The sequence below is a fragment of the Alosa sapidissima genome, chromosome 7, assembly GCF_018492685.1.
Source record: "Alosa sapidissima isolate fAloSap1 chromosome 7, fAloSap1.pri, whole genome shotgun sequence".
Lineage (NCBI taxonomy): Eukaryota > Metazoa > Chordata > Actinopteri > Clupeiformes > Clupeidae > Alosa > Alosa sapidissima.
In genome coordinates, this window is record NC_055963.1 from 13,465,323 (window position 1) to 13,482,311 (window position 16,989).

The 16,989-nt window shown below is 45.8% G+C and overlaps 1 protein-coding gene across 3 annotated transcripts in view; it reads left to right on the forward strand.

Annotated features, from left to right (window-relative positions):
• Nucleotides 1-16,989, forward strand: part of espn (espin) — a 55,286-nt gene that overhangs the window by 31,502 nt on the left and 6,795 nt on the right. For 2 of the 3 annotated variants that reach the window (XM_042097336.1, XM_042097337.1), the window contains exons 9-12: nucleotides 2,699-2,924; nucleotides 9,022-9,167; nucleotides 10,141-10,179; nucleotides 10,587-10,928. In XM_042097336.1, the coding sequence (XP_041953270.1) occupies nucleotides 2,699-2,924; nucleotides 9,022-9,167; nucleotides 10,141-10,179; nucleotides 10,587-10,928 (753 nt within the window). The remainder of the gene's footprint in view (nucleotides 1-2,698; nucleotides 2,925-9,021; nucleotides 9,168-10,140; nucleotides 10,180-10,586; nucleotides 10,929-16,989) is intronic. The other variant, XM_042097338.1, reaches the window with a different exon arrangement.

Genomic DNA, 16,989 nt, shown 5'->3' on the forward strand with positions numbered 1-16,989 from the left:
AATGATGAGTCACCCAATGGAACATGGGCAGTGATGGGAAATTAGGAATAAAGCCTCTTAACACACACACACACACACACACACACTCAAACATTGATGGAAGTACGTTACAGGTTTAGACTAGCCTGGTTAGCACCAGAACTTATCTCAATTGAAATTGGGTCTGGACAAGGTTAATTCGCCTCCCATTCCAAGGGGCGTCACCAATAGACACAGATCAACATGCCTCTGACAGCAATTGGATAGACCTCAAACCAGTCAGAGCAATGAAGGAGATGCAATGAGAAAAACATTTCAACAAACAAGGTTCATCTGGCGCACACACACACCTCACGCGCCTGCACACACACACCTCACGCGCGTGCACACACACACCTCACGTGCGTGCACACACACACCTAACGCACGCGCACACACACACCTCACACATGCGCACACACACCTCACGCACATGCAAATCAAGTAGCGCTTATTCAAGTCATGATGGATTGGTGTTGTGATGTAATGCGTGGGAAATCTGACACTAAACTATCAACATGCAAACCGATCCGCTGTGTGATGCTGGTCATGCAGCCAGAGCAGAAGAAAAAACACACCCACACAGGCATGCGCGTACACACACACACACACACACACACACACACACACACACACACACACACACACACACACACACACACACACACACACACACACACATTGCTAATTACTGCCATATCACTGCTAAATAAGGCCCAAGAACTCGTATAGTATGAGTCAGGTATAGTGAGGTGCACAACCTGCAAACAGACTAATAAACTTCATTTTCATTTTATTTCTTCGTTTTTAATTGAAACTATTTAAAATTCATGATGTTAAAATTCCAAAGATATTCTATTTATTTTTGCTAGCTTTTTGCTGAGAATAAACTCTACTTCCTTTTACACAGTAACACCCACACACACATTACCATTGGCGCGTGCAAAAAAGGAACAGATCAACAGTGCTGAAGCGTTCACCTGTGCTCTTCAGCTTGTTATGTAAGGCCGCACAGTAAAGCCAATAGCCTTTGTTTCTGTAGCGCTCCCAGACAACGCCCTCAGCTCCATCAGAATCTTACCCACACCCAACTGTGTACACTCAGTCCACTCTCACTCTCGGCTGCTTTTTAACCCATTCGCGCTGCATGACGCAACATTGACCCTCCCGCTGGATGCTGCGTAGCGCAGCATGCTTTTTATTTCATGTTTTAGGTGCTACAAAGGCTTAGATATTACATTTTGGTAGCGGTTGACAATTTTTAGTATGTTGTCAGAAAACCCTCAGGAAATAAGGTTATTTAGTCTAGAATGCCATAGGATTCTATAGGCGTTTTTAGCAGGCAGTAGCAGTGGCACAACATTTTCCAAATGGCGCAAGGTGAAACGAAATGTGATACTCGTGAGTAAAGGGACATGCAAATGTGGACAGAATTAGAGGCCCATACAGTGATGTTTAGATATGCAGCATCACAATCAACCACATTAAAAACTACCAAACACTGAATTTGCATGCTGGTGAACAGAGTGACTAAATGGGTGACACCAAGCAGGCCAAGGTCAACACAGCGCCGCCGTGTTAGACTCAACGCACGGCAAGGACACTCCATGCCAGCCTCTCAGCAGAGCCGTCCCAAATAGCGTGCACGCGTCAGGGGTGGGTCCCCCCGGGGGAAACAGTGTGGGAAGGAGGAGGAGGAGCTGGGTGTTGTCCGATGCCCCACCGCAGGGTGGGTCTAATCTCCACTGAGCCCAATTAGGCTCCCAGCGGGGCGTCTCTGCCAGTCCCCGCGGGGGCAGATGGCCATGGAGCCTGAGCAAGGCTAATAACAACTCCCCAACTCCCAGAAGCGTGCTGGGAGCGTGAGTGTGGGGCGGGGGTAGGGGGCGGGGGGAGTGCCCACGCCCCACCAGCTGGGGTGGGGTAGCGCCACGTGCCGGCACGGGGGTGGGGCTGAGCAGAGGTCACGGGCTATTAGATTAGTGTCAACTGTGAGTGGCTACAGATGGGAATAATAGACTGGAGATGCCAGTTGAGGAGATGATTCCGGAGAGGAGTGGCAGATGTCTCGCTCGTGCCAGTGGAACACCCTCACCCCCACCCACTCACACCCACTCACACCCCCCTCAGATCATATTCAATTATTCAATAATCCCTGGAGAGACTGTTAAAGACTGCCCTTAGTCAACATGTGTGTTTTGGGAAGAGTTGGGGCCAGGGTAAGGCTTATTACTGGGGTGGAGAGATCCACGGGTGGGGGTGGGGAGATTGTTCCATTCAAAGTGGGCGTCTGGGACAGAGGAGCAGTCGTGCCTGGAGAGAGTGCTGGAATTTGAAAGGCAAAGTTGTAGACTTGTCACCTGCCCACGTTACAGGATGAGCTCATCAGCAAAAAAACGCCGGCACTGGGTGTGTTTAGAGGAAGAGTATTTTGAACATGATATATGATACAAAATACTGTAAAAAAACACTGTATAGTTATAGGATATTTGTAAAAAATATATTTATTATTTGTATGTAAATATTGTGTGAAATTGTGTGTGTGTGTGTGTGTGTGTGTGTGTGTGTGTGTGTGTGTGTGTGTGTGTGTTCAACCTTAGCAAAAGGACCTGCCAGCTTTCACTTTGTAAAAAATATATTTATTATTTGTATGTAAATATTGTGTGAAATTGTGAAACAGGGTTCCGTGCTGTTGGAGGAGCCAACAGAGAACAGTCCGAGCCCGGTGAACGGTTCTGCGGAGGAACTTCCCCAGCCTCCCCCTCCTCCCCCCCTGCCTCCTAGCAACCCCACCCCCCCTCCACCACCCCCTCCCCCCCTGCCCTCTGAGACGGCCACTCCACCGCAGTACTCGGCCACAGGCTACGCCTCTTCAGGCCAGCGCCGCTCCTCCTCCTCCTCCGGAAGTGAGTGATGCAAACTTTTTCCTTTCTAACTTTTATTGTGCAGTATGTTTCCAGGCTCACTGTTTGTCTTGATTCTTCCCTTCAGTATCAGATCATTTGTATCTGCTGTGCCCTGTCAGTTTATTCTTTCTCCTATAAAGTGACATTCAGCACATGTGGCAGTTCTTTGGTAGTTCAGATGCTCCTGCTCAGCACCTGTGTGTTTATGTGTGTGTGTGTGTGTGTGTGTGTGTGTGTGTGTGTGTGTGTGTGTGTGTGTTCAACCTTAGCAAAAGGACCTGCCAGCTTTCACTTGTGTCTTTCCCAATAATGTGTGGACAAATAATTGACAGTCAGCTAAAGGCACTGTGCCTTTGACAGACACCTGCCATAGCCTTCGAAAAGCCTGACCAATTTATCAAGATCTATATGTCATATGCACACTTACATACAACTGTGATTTTCTTTTTGCATTATACATGGACATAAAACTGAAGTGGTTTAGAGCCTGCTATGCTTGTTGATCCAATGGGGCTAGAGAGACAGCCAACTGTGTGTGTGTGTGTGTGTGTGTGTGTTATAAGTGTGTGAGGAGTGCTGCAGCTCTGCGGCTGAGTCTCTGGGTGCGTGCAGACGGTGTGAATTTTTGACGTGAAGTGGCAACGCTGCGCCAGGCTGGACTGGTAAACATGAGCTGAGTCTGGCTGCCCTCGTCCAAAATTTATACCCCGGGGGGCTACCGTTACCTCCTGTGCAGGTTTAGGGTTCAGCCTGCCATTTGCCTAATTGGCCCACTTTCTCGAAAAGCTCATCTTCATTCGTAACATGCAAAAGAACTTATATTATTAGATATTCTGGGCATTGTGGTTATGTAAATAGGGTTGTAAAACTTTGTATCAAAACCAAACTGGTTTCTTTCTGTTCAACTAAGTGCAGTATTGGAGCTCTGATGAGCATGATGCTGATTCATGTCTCAATATGTGAATTGCTATTTAAACAAATTAACCTGCATTGCTTTCATTGTCAAGGTTACTTGACTTTTACAGGGATTTTATGATGTATTTTACAATTTTACAACAGTCAGAACTAAGTCAGAAGTCAAAAGTGTCTTGTGGATTACTAAAACATTGTGTGTGTGTTGTGTGTGTGTGTGTGTGTGTGTGTGTGTGTGTGTGTGTGTGTGTGTGTGTGTGTGTGTGTGTGTGTGTGTATGTGTCCTTGAGGCCTTTTTAATTTAGAGGTTAGTTTGTAAAACCGCCTAACGACCACACCATTATTGAATCCGCAGTCTCAGAATGCGGTGTGCTCTCTAGTGCAGTATGAACAGTATTTCACTGTGTCTTGTCCAGGACCATCCTATTTGCCTTGTTCAGCGTGTGCATTGTTTGAATGGGGGGGGGTGTGTGCTGTCATTCACTAACTGGCATGCTGTTCCATTCTGTCTGCTCTGCTCTGCTCTCTTCTCTTCTCTCCTCTCTGTCCTTTCCTTGTGTGTGCGGAACAACCCTTTTATCCTATTCACCCACCTGTCATCCCCTCCACGCTCTCTTCCTCTGACTGGAACACCTGTCTGTCTGTTTACATTCCACCTCTTCACTTCCTCCTCTGTTTGCCCTCTGTCTCTCTCTTTCTCTGTCTCTCTCTGTCTGTCTATCTCTATCTTTCTCTGTCTGTCTCTTTCTCTCTTTCTCTGTCTTTCTGTCTGTCTATCTCTCTTTCCTTGTCTCTGTCTATCTGTCTTTCTTTGTCTCTCTGTCTGTCTATCTCTCTCTTTCTTCCTTTCCCCCTCTCTCTGATTTGTTCTATATTGTTTTTCTTTTCTCCTTTCCTGTTACATACATCTTCTCCTTTTCTGTGTTCCTTTCTTCCACTATCTCTCCTCTGCTGTTCTCTCATTTTATCCTGTGGGCCCCCCCACCCCCACTCTTCTTTATCTCCCTGTGCTCTTCACTGTCACTCTCTTTTCTTCTCGCCTCCTGTCCTCCTGTCTCCTCTTTGATCTCCTCCACTCTCCCCCTCTCTCTTCCTCTCCTCTGCTTCTTTCGTCTCTCCCTTTCTTCTCTTGTTTGTTTTTATATGTGTCCTTGTCCTCCACCTGTCCTGAAGGAGGGGATGTGTCTTCTGCTCACCTGCTCCCCTCCACACCTGCTCCGGAGTCCTTCAGGCAGATGAAGAGTGAGTATCCATACACACCCCTACCTCCACTGGGTGTCTTGGGCAGGGAGAGTCCCCCCTCTCTTTCCCATAATCATCCATCACTCCTGTGTCATATCCTCATATACATGTTCATATAGGGAACAGGGAAAAGGCTGGCCCCTGGTACTGGGAGTGGGCGGAGTCCCCCAGTTTTCTATACCACCCAGCACTCTCTTTTTACAGTTTTTCTCAGTCGCTTTGGTGCTTTTCTCATATCACTATTAACATTTGCACAGCAGTTAGTGCAATTCTCAAAACAATTAGTGCAAACTGCAAAACATAGTGGATGACCTGCAAAAGCACGTCACTTGCTCAAAATGGATAGTCCATTCCTCAAAAGCAGGTATTCATGTCAATGAAACTGTCAGTGTCATCAAAATTAGAAGTCTTGACACCATCGTTTATGAACAAGATAGTCAAATGGCTTTGTCATGTTATCATTATGACAGTTCTCTCAGTGTTTTCCAATGCAAAAAAAGGTCAGAACTCGGTGACACTACCTGAACATGCTCAAGACAGCACTATACAGCACTTGCACAGCCATTTAAAAACTACAGTAAAGTTACACATTGCTGTAGTTAGGTGAGTAAGTGAGTACAAGACACTGAATACGTACATTTTTACTGTATGCTCTTTGCAATTCTACAGCATTGTGACAGAATTTGATAACTAGTTCAACAATTTTGTATGTAATGACTCAAGCAATGAAATGAAGACTATTAGTTTTATTGGGAACGACTATTCAGCATTCATAAGTATAGTTAATTTTGACTGACATGACATAAGCAAATGATAATGTTAAAAAACAGCAGAGAATTGTATGAAAGCAACTGATACATGTCCAAAAGTATTTGCAATTTGTTCAGAGGAAGGAGAAATTGCTACTATGATGTGCACAAATGACTAAATGTTGTGGAGGTTGAACTAATAGTTATAAGAATTTTCATTCTGATCTGAAAAAGCACCAAAGCGACTGAGAAAAACTGTATATCCTCAGCAGTCAGAATGAGGAGGAAGGAAAAAGACAAAATATGGGAAAATATGAAAGAGACCACTATGGTCTCTATAGGTGACGGCAGTGTCCTTCTCTTTGGGAGAAGGCCTGTGTGAAGTTAGCGTTGACATTCTTGTTAATGTTGACTGAGTAAAAGAAAAACTGAAGATTTAGAAAGGCCAGCCTTGAATGGCATTGTAAACTAAGTAGTTTCAGCGGTGAGCCTTTTGGCTCCCCACCCACTGACCTGCCCGGCTGGGCAAGGTTCACCTGTCCGAGGCGCTCCTCCTCCCAGCCACCTGGTACGGCCGGACTCTCTGGCTCACGCCCACACCTTAAAGCTGGCCTCGCGGCTGCGCGCCAAAGCACAGCACAACACAGCACAGGCACATCTGCACCGAGGACCATGCCGCTGTTCCCATCCGTCTCGCTCTGCTCCGACTCACCCAGGATGGCCACCAGGGCAGACCCAAGGCTGGCCATGACCATCTCCTCGGAGCTGAACCCTGACGGTAGGGGAGGTCTAGGTTGTGGTAGGAAGATGATCAATTGAGGACATTATATAGATTCTTGATATACAGTACATAAACCATAGGAGACGATGATGATGACGATGATTCAAGGGCCATAATCCATGTTTTTGAAATAATTGAGTTGATTTCCTCTAGGGATGCAACAAGTAATCGATTAATTGGTTAGTTGTCAACTATCAAATTGATAGCCAACTATTTTGGTAATCGATTAATTGGTTTTGGTCATTTTTTAAAAAGAAACAGCCTCAAAATGTGTTGATTTCAGCTTCCTAAACTTGTATATTTCTGCTTTACGTACTCCTTTATGACAGTGAACAAATAGGTTTGGCATGTGGACAAAACAAGGTTTTTGAGAGCAACATCTTGGGCTTAGAGGAACACCTGTTTATCACCATTTTCTGACATTTTATCCATTAACTAATCGTGAAAATAATCAACAGATTAACCAACAGTGAAGCCAATCATTAGTTGCAGCCCTAATTTACACACTAAATACTTTGAAGCCAAATTGTAGAGTAACTTTCTGTGTGTTCCAACACAAAATGGTTTGTAGATGTTGATAGAAGTAGGAATGTTGGTTGTGTCATCGGGCTCTGCAAAAGTTTGGAGTTTGTGTGCCTGGCAACTCTCTTAATGGTTGGTGTTTTGTGTTGGTGTGTTTGGCTACATTGCTTACTGCTTGTTTACTTTGTGTGCGTATGTGTGTGTGTGTGTGTGTGTACGTATGTGTGTGTGTTTGTGTGCATTTGTGTGTGAGTGCGAGTATGTTTGTGTGTGTGTGTGTGTGAACTCTTTCTTAATCCCAGGGCGAACAGTGGCACTGTCCCCTGTGTGTGTGTGAGAGAGAGAGAGAGAGAGAGAGAGAGAGAGAGAGAGAGAAAGAACCGAGAGGGGGGTGAAAGCCTGGACTTAAATCCATTCCCAATTTGGCAGCCGTTCTCTGTCACTGTCAATTACCACTGATTCCTTTAGAGTTCCCCTAACTGCACCGGGCCTTTAAGAGTTACTCTCACCCGCTCAGCCCATAGATGCAGGGGACTGGGTGAGAGAGAGGGAGAGGGAGAGGGGAAGAGAGGGAGAGAGGGCGTGAGGAAATGAGACAGAGAGGGAGGGAGTGAGAGAGGGCAGCCAGGCACTGAAGCAGTCAGTGTGGTGCCATTGCTTGACGCTAAGAAGATCTCTCCTCAGGTATGAAGGCAGGAATGATGCATCGATAGAGCGTTGAGTGTGCAAGGGTGTCTTTTTTTGAAAAAGGAAAAAAAAACACAGGAGATATCCAGTAACAGCAACAGGTGATGTATCTGTCTGCTTTCAACTAAATCTAAACTTTTGTGTTTGAAATGAAAGTCATTCAGTGTGATGTAAGCAGGAGATGCAGAGAGATGCTGTGTGTAGTACTGTCAAGTGTTTGTTCAGTCTCTGATAGCACCTGTTTTCTGACCTCAGGTAGCCTAGCTGTGTGACGTACTTTACTATTGATATATGCATTATATATGACTGGCGGGTCTAGTCCAGCTTATTCTCTTTGTGCTGTTTTTAATTTGAGTTATTCATTGTTAAATGTTATGGAATCGAATATGGGCATGCAATGCCTCAGTTCTTGGTTCCAAGATTGTGATCTGCCTTCCTTGATGAGGGAGTTTGTGGTGTTGAAATACGTATTAAAAGTTCTTAGGCAGTAAGACTGAGGTAAAGCGATACTTGTGTATGTCAGTATTTGCATAGGAACAGTTTAGCAGGGTTCTATGTTTCATGGTGTGCTGAATTGTGAAACAAGTGCCTTTTGTTGTGAGAATTATAAATTAACACTGAATAAAGCCAGATTTCAGAGCACTGTTATGCATAAGCAGATTATGATTTGCAAGCGTGTGGCAGTGTCCTTTATTACAGTCTATTCTGGAAAAGTCCAAGGCGATTATATTTTTAAAATGGTTAATCGGCATCAGACTTACGCATCACTGCCACCTCAAATTCAACTGAAATTCAACTGACATATTGAGTTTTGCTCTCCTTCCATTAGTTTGCATTGTGTGTGTGTGTCAGAAAATAATATGTGGAGGCGCGTTATGGACTTCACCTCCTGTTTAACTTTGAAAGGGATTATATATTCTGCTGCTCCTCTCGTGCCCCGGTAACAGATACCGGTCATTAACTGTGTGATGTGGCTGTGTATGTGTAGGCGCACTATTGTGCCATTTGTTTGGTGCTCTGTCCTTGTCCCCCATCACCCTCGGCCGGACGGATGAAATATTTAACCGCGTGGCGCTTCTTTCTGTCCAGTGCTGTCAGTCAGCGGGCCAGGCACTCTCTTTCATTCCCTCTCTTTCCCCCTCTCTCTCTCTCCCTCTCTCTCGCGCGCTCTTGGGCTCACTTTCCCCTCCATCTTTTGTCTCAGGTTCGAAATCCTTCAACATGATGTCCCCCACTGGTGACAATACAGAGCTGTTGGCTGAAATTAAAGCGGGGAAGAGCCTGAAGCCAACGCCCCAGAGCAAAGGATACACCACCGTCTTCTCCAACAGTGGCCCGGGAGGCCCCAATGTAGGTCCTGCTACACACACACACACACACACACACACACACACACACACACACACACACAAGCACACAAACACACACACACACAGTAAATACATATACACTTACATGCACATTCAATACTTGGGTGAATTAGTATGTTTAAAGTGGATGAGGTAAATCCCAAATGAGACAGGAATGGACAGAACAATGAGCTAATGCACAAACATGAACTGTTCAGCTGAATAGCTGAATAGAGAGAATGGGAAGATTGAGTGCACTGATGAAACTGATGGATTTGATGGAGTTATGAATGGATTGCTTAAGTCTGTGCAAATAAGCCTAGCGTAGCTGCTAACAGTATTTGAACAGCGCGGAGCTGGGAGCTCACCGAATGACGTTGGACAGGCTGGGCAGCACAGGGTGACCTCAGCAGCAGATGACTGCTGTTTATTTGTCATGCCAACCAGGTTTGCCTCCTTAGATACTGACATAAGAGGTCCGCATGAAGTCATCAGTATATCCCACAAAGCTATGTGACAGTGTGAGAGCCTAGTCAGATCCAATCCCTTAAGGCTCGTCTCGGCCCTGGCTTTCATTCCTCCATCCATTTAGTTCAGTATTTATCATGGCAACAGTGGTATATTATAGTGGTATATTTGGCTGTTTTCCTACTAAGATGATGAGACTGAGCTGCATCATTCCACTCCATCATTTAGACTTTTTAGAAACATTAGGATATGTGAACACAGCACAGATTGTATAGCTTAACTCATCACAGAATTTGAAGCTGAGTTGGCCCTCAGTCCCTACAGTAAGCTTGAGCACATGAACCCAGTGAGCCGTCACCAGGGCTGCTCACACAACAAAAGGGTCGCGTTGCGTGATTAATTTGACATCAGTGCACCAGCTGGAAGTTTCACTGTCGTCATTACTGTTACTGATAACTCAGAGGTAACATTTCTAAAGACAATTTATCTTCAATTTCAATTAACAGGGGAAGCGGTATATTAACCAGAGACGATTATCTGAGAGGGTAATTTTTTCTTTTGTTACAATGTATGCATCCAGTTATTCCAATCAAAAAGACATTTGCCGTATTAAATTACTAATCAGGTTCGTTAGCCACTACTCACACTTTTTTCCCCCTTTCTCAAGTGTCACTTTAAACTTGCCATTTCTTTAATCATGACTAATCAAGAACAGTCAGATTCTCTTGATTCTCACAGATTCATGTCACTCTATTAATGCATTTTCTGTGCTTTCTTACTGGGTGTAAAACTCACTGTTGGATGGCTGTTAACCTCCATTTGTCTCACTTTGCTTCTTGTGTCTCATCATTGCATTTCTTTCAAGCTCTTAATCAGTCTTTGACCGTGCAGATATTCATGTGGCATTTAGACACTCAACCTGACACTTTTTTCCTGTCCAATCCTGTTCCAGCCTGACAGCCCGACATCGCCGCCTCAGACCCGCGCCGCCCAATCAGCAAAGCCCTCCTCCCCGTCCCCGCCCCCCTCCAACTCTCCTACTCCCACCCCCAGCCATGCCAGCTCGTCCTCTGCGGCCAAGGGCCTGACGTCCTCCCCCAGCTGCGAGCAGCTGCCGCCGACGGTCAACGGCACGGCGGGCTCGGGGCAGCAGCGCAAGACCAGCCTGGTGGACGTGGAGGCGCTGGTGCCCACCCACGACGAGCAGGGCCGCGCCATCCCCGAGTGGAAGCGGCAGGTGATGGTGCGCAAGCTGCAGGTCAAGATGCAGGAGGAGGAGGAGCACAAGCGCAAGGTAAGCCCAGTCCAGCGGAGACGGCTGTGCCCAGGTGTGCCCCTACGTCTGCCCGCCAGCAGCGCGTGGCCCTGACCGAGATTTTTACAAGCTTTTTACAAACAACAACAAAACATTTTATGAGGGTGGGGGTTAATGAGGATAAATGTCATCCATTTCTGACCAAATCACTATATACATCAGTACATATTTGGGAGATGGCTCAAAAGACTCAGTTGTGGCCAGGCACTAATTAAGATGGCAAGATTACACTTTTGCAGTGTGTGAGAAGTCACAGATATCCTCCCATTGGCAAAAGGTCAAGCTTCATTCTGATCCAAACTGTAATGTAAAGCATAACAAATCCACAGCTGATGAAAAGGGAGGATAACTGAGTAGCAGTGTGTGTGTGTGTGTGTGTGTGTGTTTGTGTGTGTGTGTGTGTGTGTGTGTGTGTGTGTGTGTGTGTGTGTGTGTGTGTGTGTGTGTGTGTGTGTGTGGTTGCATGATGCTATGAGTTTCTTTTTGCATGTACAATGTTTGTCATTTCGAATTTCACAGACCTCTACTTAGTGAACTTTTCATTGGCTCTCACTGACTTTCACCGTCTTAGATGTTCAAAATGGCAGAGCTAAACCAAGTTTACACCCGTTCCTGTTCTCATGTGGCCTACCACAGGTGTCATGTCTGTTGATGTAAAGGATATTGTGTGCTCTTGTTGAAGTTAAAGTCTGGCCTTGGCTATCGTTTGACCAGAAGGTCAGAAGTTCTTTCCCACAAGAGAAAGGACAGCAGACTCAAATTGCCTTTTACTGTACTGTATGGTAGCCTCCATTTCCTTGTTGCCTGATGTTTGTTTGTCGTATTTGTTTACTGGCGTTAGTAGCACTGGTACAGTCTGTGCTTATGTTTAGCACAACTGTTTACTCTATAATGTAGTCTGATCTAATTGGCCAACTTCAGTGCATTGTTTCGTAGCTGATGTATCTTTAATAGAGTCATTATTACCACATCACAGTGCTTGGAAGCGCTGGTAGGCAGCTCTGAAGAGTTTGCTTTCCCTAAAGGGGCAGGTTAGTTTGCTCTGCTTATTAATGTGCTAAACATTGCCAGGCTCATTTGGACTTTGTGTGTAAGCTGCTATGTGATACCAGTCTTGCGGTGGCTGAGTTTTGAGGCTCTAGTTCCGTTTTCCTCCTTTTGCATGTTTGCTGTGTCTGCTGTTCTGCTTGGTGTGATTTGGCTCATATGGTTTGACTGGATTTGGAGAGTGACATTAATGCTTTGAGACAACACTGCCCATTCCAGCTCTGGCCTTGTTACCTTCATACTGTTCCAAACACGAGTTACTTAATGATCAGTCATTGAGAGCAGACACTCATGTGGCCAGGACTAGGGGATGTTGCACTGGAGTTCTAAGTTGTTACATGGTTATTCAGTGGTGTGATGTGAGGGCCTAAGTCACTTAGTCACTTAATGTGTGCAGTGTTTCTGGAACACAGGCTGCCATATTGGTCCATGCACCCCCCCCCCCCCCCACCAACCCCCCCAAATGCCTTCATTTGCTCACTGCAGGGTTACAACTGCTCACTCTAATTAAGAAAGCAGCTTTTATAACTCTCACCATTTCAATCATCATCAATCAAAAAGCAGCACCAAAAAATGAATAAATCAAACCTAGCTATACTTTAGTGGTGACCCAAACCTCTCTGCTTTTAATAAACACCTATTTGCACAAGAAGGCAATAATTATTCAAATTTATTCTCAGTTGTTGCTCCTCAGGTCACTTCAGTGAACGTGGCCCTAGTAGGCCAGTGCCATTGCACCACTAAATCCATGTAAGCATGTTTGGGGTGAAGACAAGTTGACCATGCACCAGAGAGCCTGGACCAGCAACCTTGAGGAACCATCTCTCCTTCCTTCCTTCTTTTTTTGTACCCCTCTTTTTCTCCTTTTGATCCCTCTGATCTAGTTTGCTGCAAGTGAATACTACCCACACCAAGACTGGCACTACTCTTACGTCCACAACGCCATCCTGGGGCCCTTCGGGGAGCTGATGACGGAGGCCGACCTCCTCCGCATCGAGCGGCAGATTGAGAACCTGACAGTCATGCACAAGGTGACGGAGGTGGAGCGAGAGCTGGAGCAGCTGGAGCAGGAGCTCCACCAGCTGCTGCCAGTGTCGGCGGCGCTGAACCGCGAGCACTTCTCCGTCAACCCCAAGCAGGTCCACGGGCAGGCGGAGGACCTGCCCGCCTGGTGCAGCAAGATCTCCACCTTGCTGAAGAGCATGGCTATCCTGCTGGCCACCCTCGGAGGAAAGGAGATAGACATTCTGGATCTGTTCGCTCCAGGGTACACACACAAGGACGCAAAGAGCTTGATCAAAGCAGGGCAGGGCGGGTCGGCGGCGGCCTCCGGAAACATTGGACGGTCACAGTCCTTCTCCACTCGTGAGGAGGTGGAGAAGGAGATCAGGCAGTGTGGTGTGTCTGTGAAGAATCTGAAAGCCAACTACGAGGTGCAGAGCCAGTCCAAGTACGAGGACGACAACAGGAACAGAGTGTACAGGCGCAAAATGTCGCTACCTGTGGTCAGTGAGTCCAGTTTCCATGCAGAGCCCATCCTTGAGGATGAACTGACGCTCTCTCCAGCCGAGATGCAATCGAGCAGCATCAATAGTCCTCCTGCATCAGATTTGGAGGCAAACCCTCGTTTCGTAGATGAACCTCTCATCATACCAACCTACGTGCCTCCCACATATACAAATTCAAGTGGCACAACCCAGGGGGACACGCAACATGTAAATGGCATCCATACCTCAGGAGACCCAGTACTGAACTCGGATCAGTCAACACGGAGCCTAGAGGTGCAAACAGACCTGAGCTATGTGCAAGAGTGTATTGAAATGCGCAAAGAACGCATTGTCTTCCTCTTTTTGGAGCACTGGAGGAAATACACCATATCAGAATCCTACAGGCCCAAGTGCAGGTCCAACCATCTTGGAGTGGGGCAAGAGTACCAGCGCTACGACCGCAACCTGCCAGAGATGGATGGTAGCCTGCAGAGTGAGGATGATAAGCTGCTGTACTTTATGAAGCAGAGGCAGGTGGTGGGCAACCTCCTGGGCCACTGGAGAACCATCATGAGCCAGGTGCCCACGCGCCAGATCCGCAGGCTCAGCCGAGCGCAGATGATCTACTGGCCCGAGCACTTCCTCCCCTTCATCAACGGGGCGCCCGTCGACTACGACAGCCTGACCCTCGACCTTTTTATGCTTGGCTACTTCCAGCTGCTGGAGATGAACATGTCTCGCAGCGAGAGGAAGTTCCGGCACCTGCTGTGCTACGAGATGTTCGACCGGCTTGGCAGTCACAGCTGGGAGCAGATCCGATGGTTCCACCGTGATGTCATGGAGAACATTGAGCGAGGGCGGCGGAGTTGGTCCGACAGCTTTGAGGACATCAAAGTAAAGCATTTTGGAGATTCCCCTGATGGCGGAGGGTTGCTGAGTGGCTCGGAGATTGTCCTTCCACCTGAGTTACTGAAAGAGTGGCAGGAGCAAACTCCCACACCTGAACCTCCCCCTGCGCCACCCCAGGAAGTTGTGCAAAGCGATGAAGTGGCCGCAGTGAAAGACACCCCAAAGCATGACAGTCCAAACCCACCACCTCCGCCCCTCCCCCCTCCTCCAGACTCTCAGAGCACTGTGCAGGAACCCATGAAGGACTCTGAACCTGTGCCGGACAGCAAGGCGTCGGATAACACAACGCAGGTGCAGGTTATGGTGGAGAAAGCTACAGGTGAACCTGTACAAACGCCTCTTGAAGAGCCTAACGAAGACTCCATCCAGCTCATCTATGAGCTAAAAGAGTTTAGTAATGAGGAGATCATCAGATACATTGATCGCAGCTTTGCCTTTTGGAAGGAGAAAGAGGCAGAACTCTTTGATATCTAGCTTCAAAAAAAAAACTGAGGGAGAGGGAAAAAGCTACTGTTACGGGTGGCTCATGTTATCTAGGCTGCCCCTTGAAGTCGGTTCAAGAAGGGGGTCAGTGTCTGTTCTGGCGAGTGCCTTAAACACAGATCGAATGATCGGGTGATCAGGTGAACAGTATGACCAAGAAGGGCTACTATAATAGAAGTTCTTTATTTTAGCCAGGTGGAGGAAGTGTTTGAACAGCAGGCTACATATATGATGCATGTTCATCAATTATGAGGTATAGTTAGTAGTAAGTAAAACAACTATACAGTTATATACTTTAGAGTATTAAACAATGCTAATTGGATACTTCCTCAGAAAAGCTGCTTCTCAGATCTGGTTTGATGGTAACTTTGATCACATATAATATTTCGATACTGATCATTTTGAGTAAATTAACCCTGGGGTGAGCAAAAGGAAGTACTTGCCTTCATTAAAGAGCAACAGCTGTTTTATTGTCATTGTTCATTAGGCACGAACGTGAATGAAAAATTATACCCTGAGATATTACCTTAAAAAAATCACAATACGTTACAAAAATATATTATATAAAGAAAACAAGTATTATTCTATTCCTTGAGTGATGCCATCATCAGATACACTAGGAATTACTCCTAAAACCAATTTGTTTTGAGGTATCTTTAACCTATTCACAAAGTCTCCTGGACCGGATGGCATATATGCCTTTACAACATTGTGTCAAGTGTACTTTAGAGAGTTATATCACGGCACAATGATGCCATGGCTGAGGTATGCATGCAGCAGGCTACAAGGCGGACACAAGTTTGTAAGACTTTGATTGATTGATTGTGTGATTGATGGAGATAAAGGGTTTAAGTGTGTTCATGTTGATGAGATTATGTACTGTATTTCAGCGTCATGTATTTTTAAAGGAAGCACCTCAATTTGAGCTGTTTTGAGTACTGATTCATTTTCCAGGAAATAGTGCATCTGCTCTGGAGATCACATCTGAACCCTTTAGAATGTAGATCAGTGTGGATCTCAGCACAGAATGATTTTATTCTCACTTTTACGTTTGGTTGGACTAGGGTTTAACGTTGTGTAAATATTTTTGAATAAAACGGCTTTTGTGTGAAATGTTTCTATAAACAGTTTTTCAGTTCCATAGCAAGATAATAAAACTTCAAAACTCAAATATGTTTGGCTTGATAATTCTCAAAAGTACCACATAATTAAAATGCTATCATTATGACCGCTGCGCAATATAGGTTTAGTCAGATTTTTTCTTTTTTTTTTTCTTTTTCGCATGTCCAAATTTCCGTCAAGGATTCCCGGGACACTGAAAGACCGGGGTACACGAAACTTGGTGGGCATGTAACCCCATATGGATAGCATGGAACCATCATTTTTCGTTTTGATCTGTAGCCCCCCCGCTGGACTGCACCCCCCGAAAGGAGGGTAGGGCAGACACAGTTTTCTGTGAACATCTCGAGAACCGTAAGGTTTAGGAGGACCATTTTTTTTGTATGTTGATCTCAAGGGGCCATGTCAACCCATTCCATAACCACTCATTTCATGTATAGCGCCACCTAGTTAAACACAAAAAAGTAAAAATGAGGTGTTGTAATTGCAGGTATCTGTGACCTAACATAGTCAAAACTGCACGAAATTGGAAGTGTAGGACCATTATGACACCCTCTAAATGCACGCCAAGTTTCGTGGAATTCCGTTAATGGGGGGCCACACAATAAATTAATTTATGTTACTAGACACCAACTGGCCTGTAGGTGGCCGGAGACAGTTTTCTGTGAATATCTCGAGAACCGTAGGGCCTAGGAGGTCCACCTTTTTTTTGTATGTTGGTCTTAAGAGGGCATGTCAACCCATCCCATTACCACTTATTTCATGTATAGCGCCACCTAGTTAAAAATTAAAAAGCAGGTGTTTTCATCACAATATCTCTGGCTGATATGGTCAAAACTGCACGAAATTGAAAGTGTAGGATCATTATGACACCCTCCAAATGCATGCCAAGTTTTGTGAACTTTCGTTCATGGGGGGCCTTACAATAAAATAATTTATGTGTACATTTAGTGACCGTACACCAACAAGGATTCCCGGGACACTGAAAGACCGGG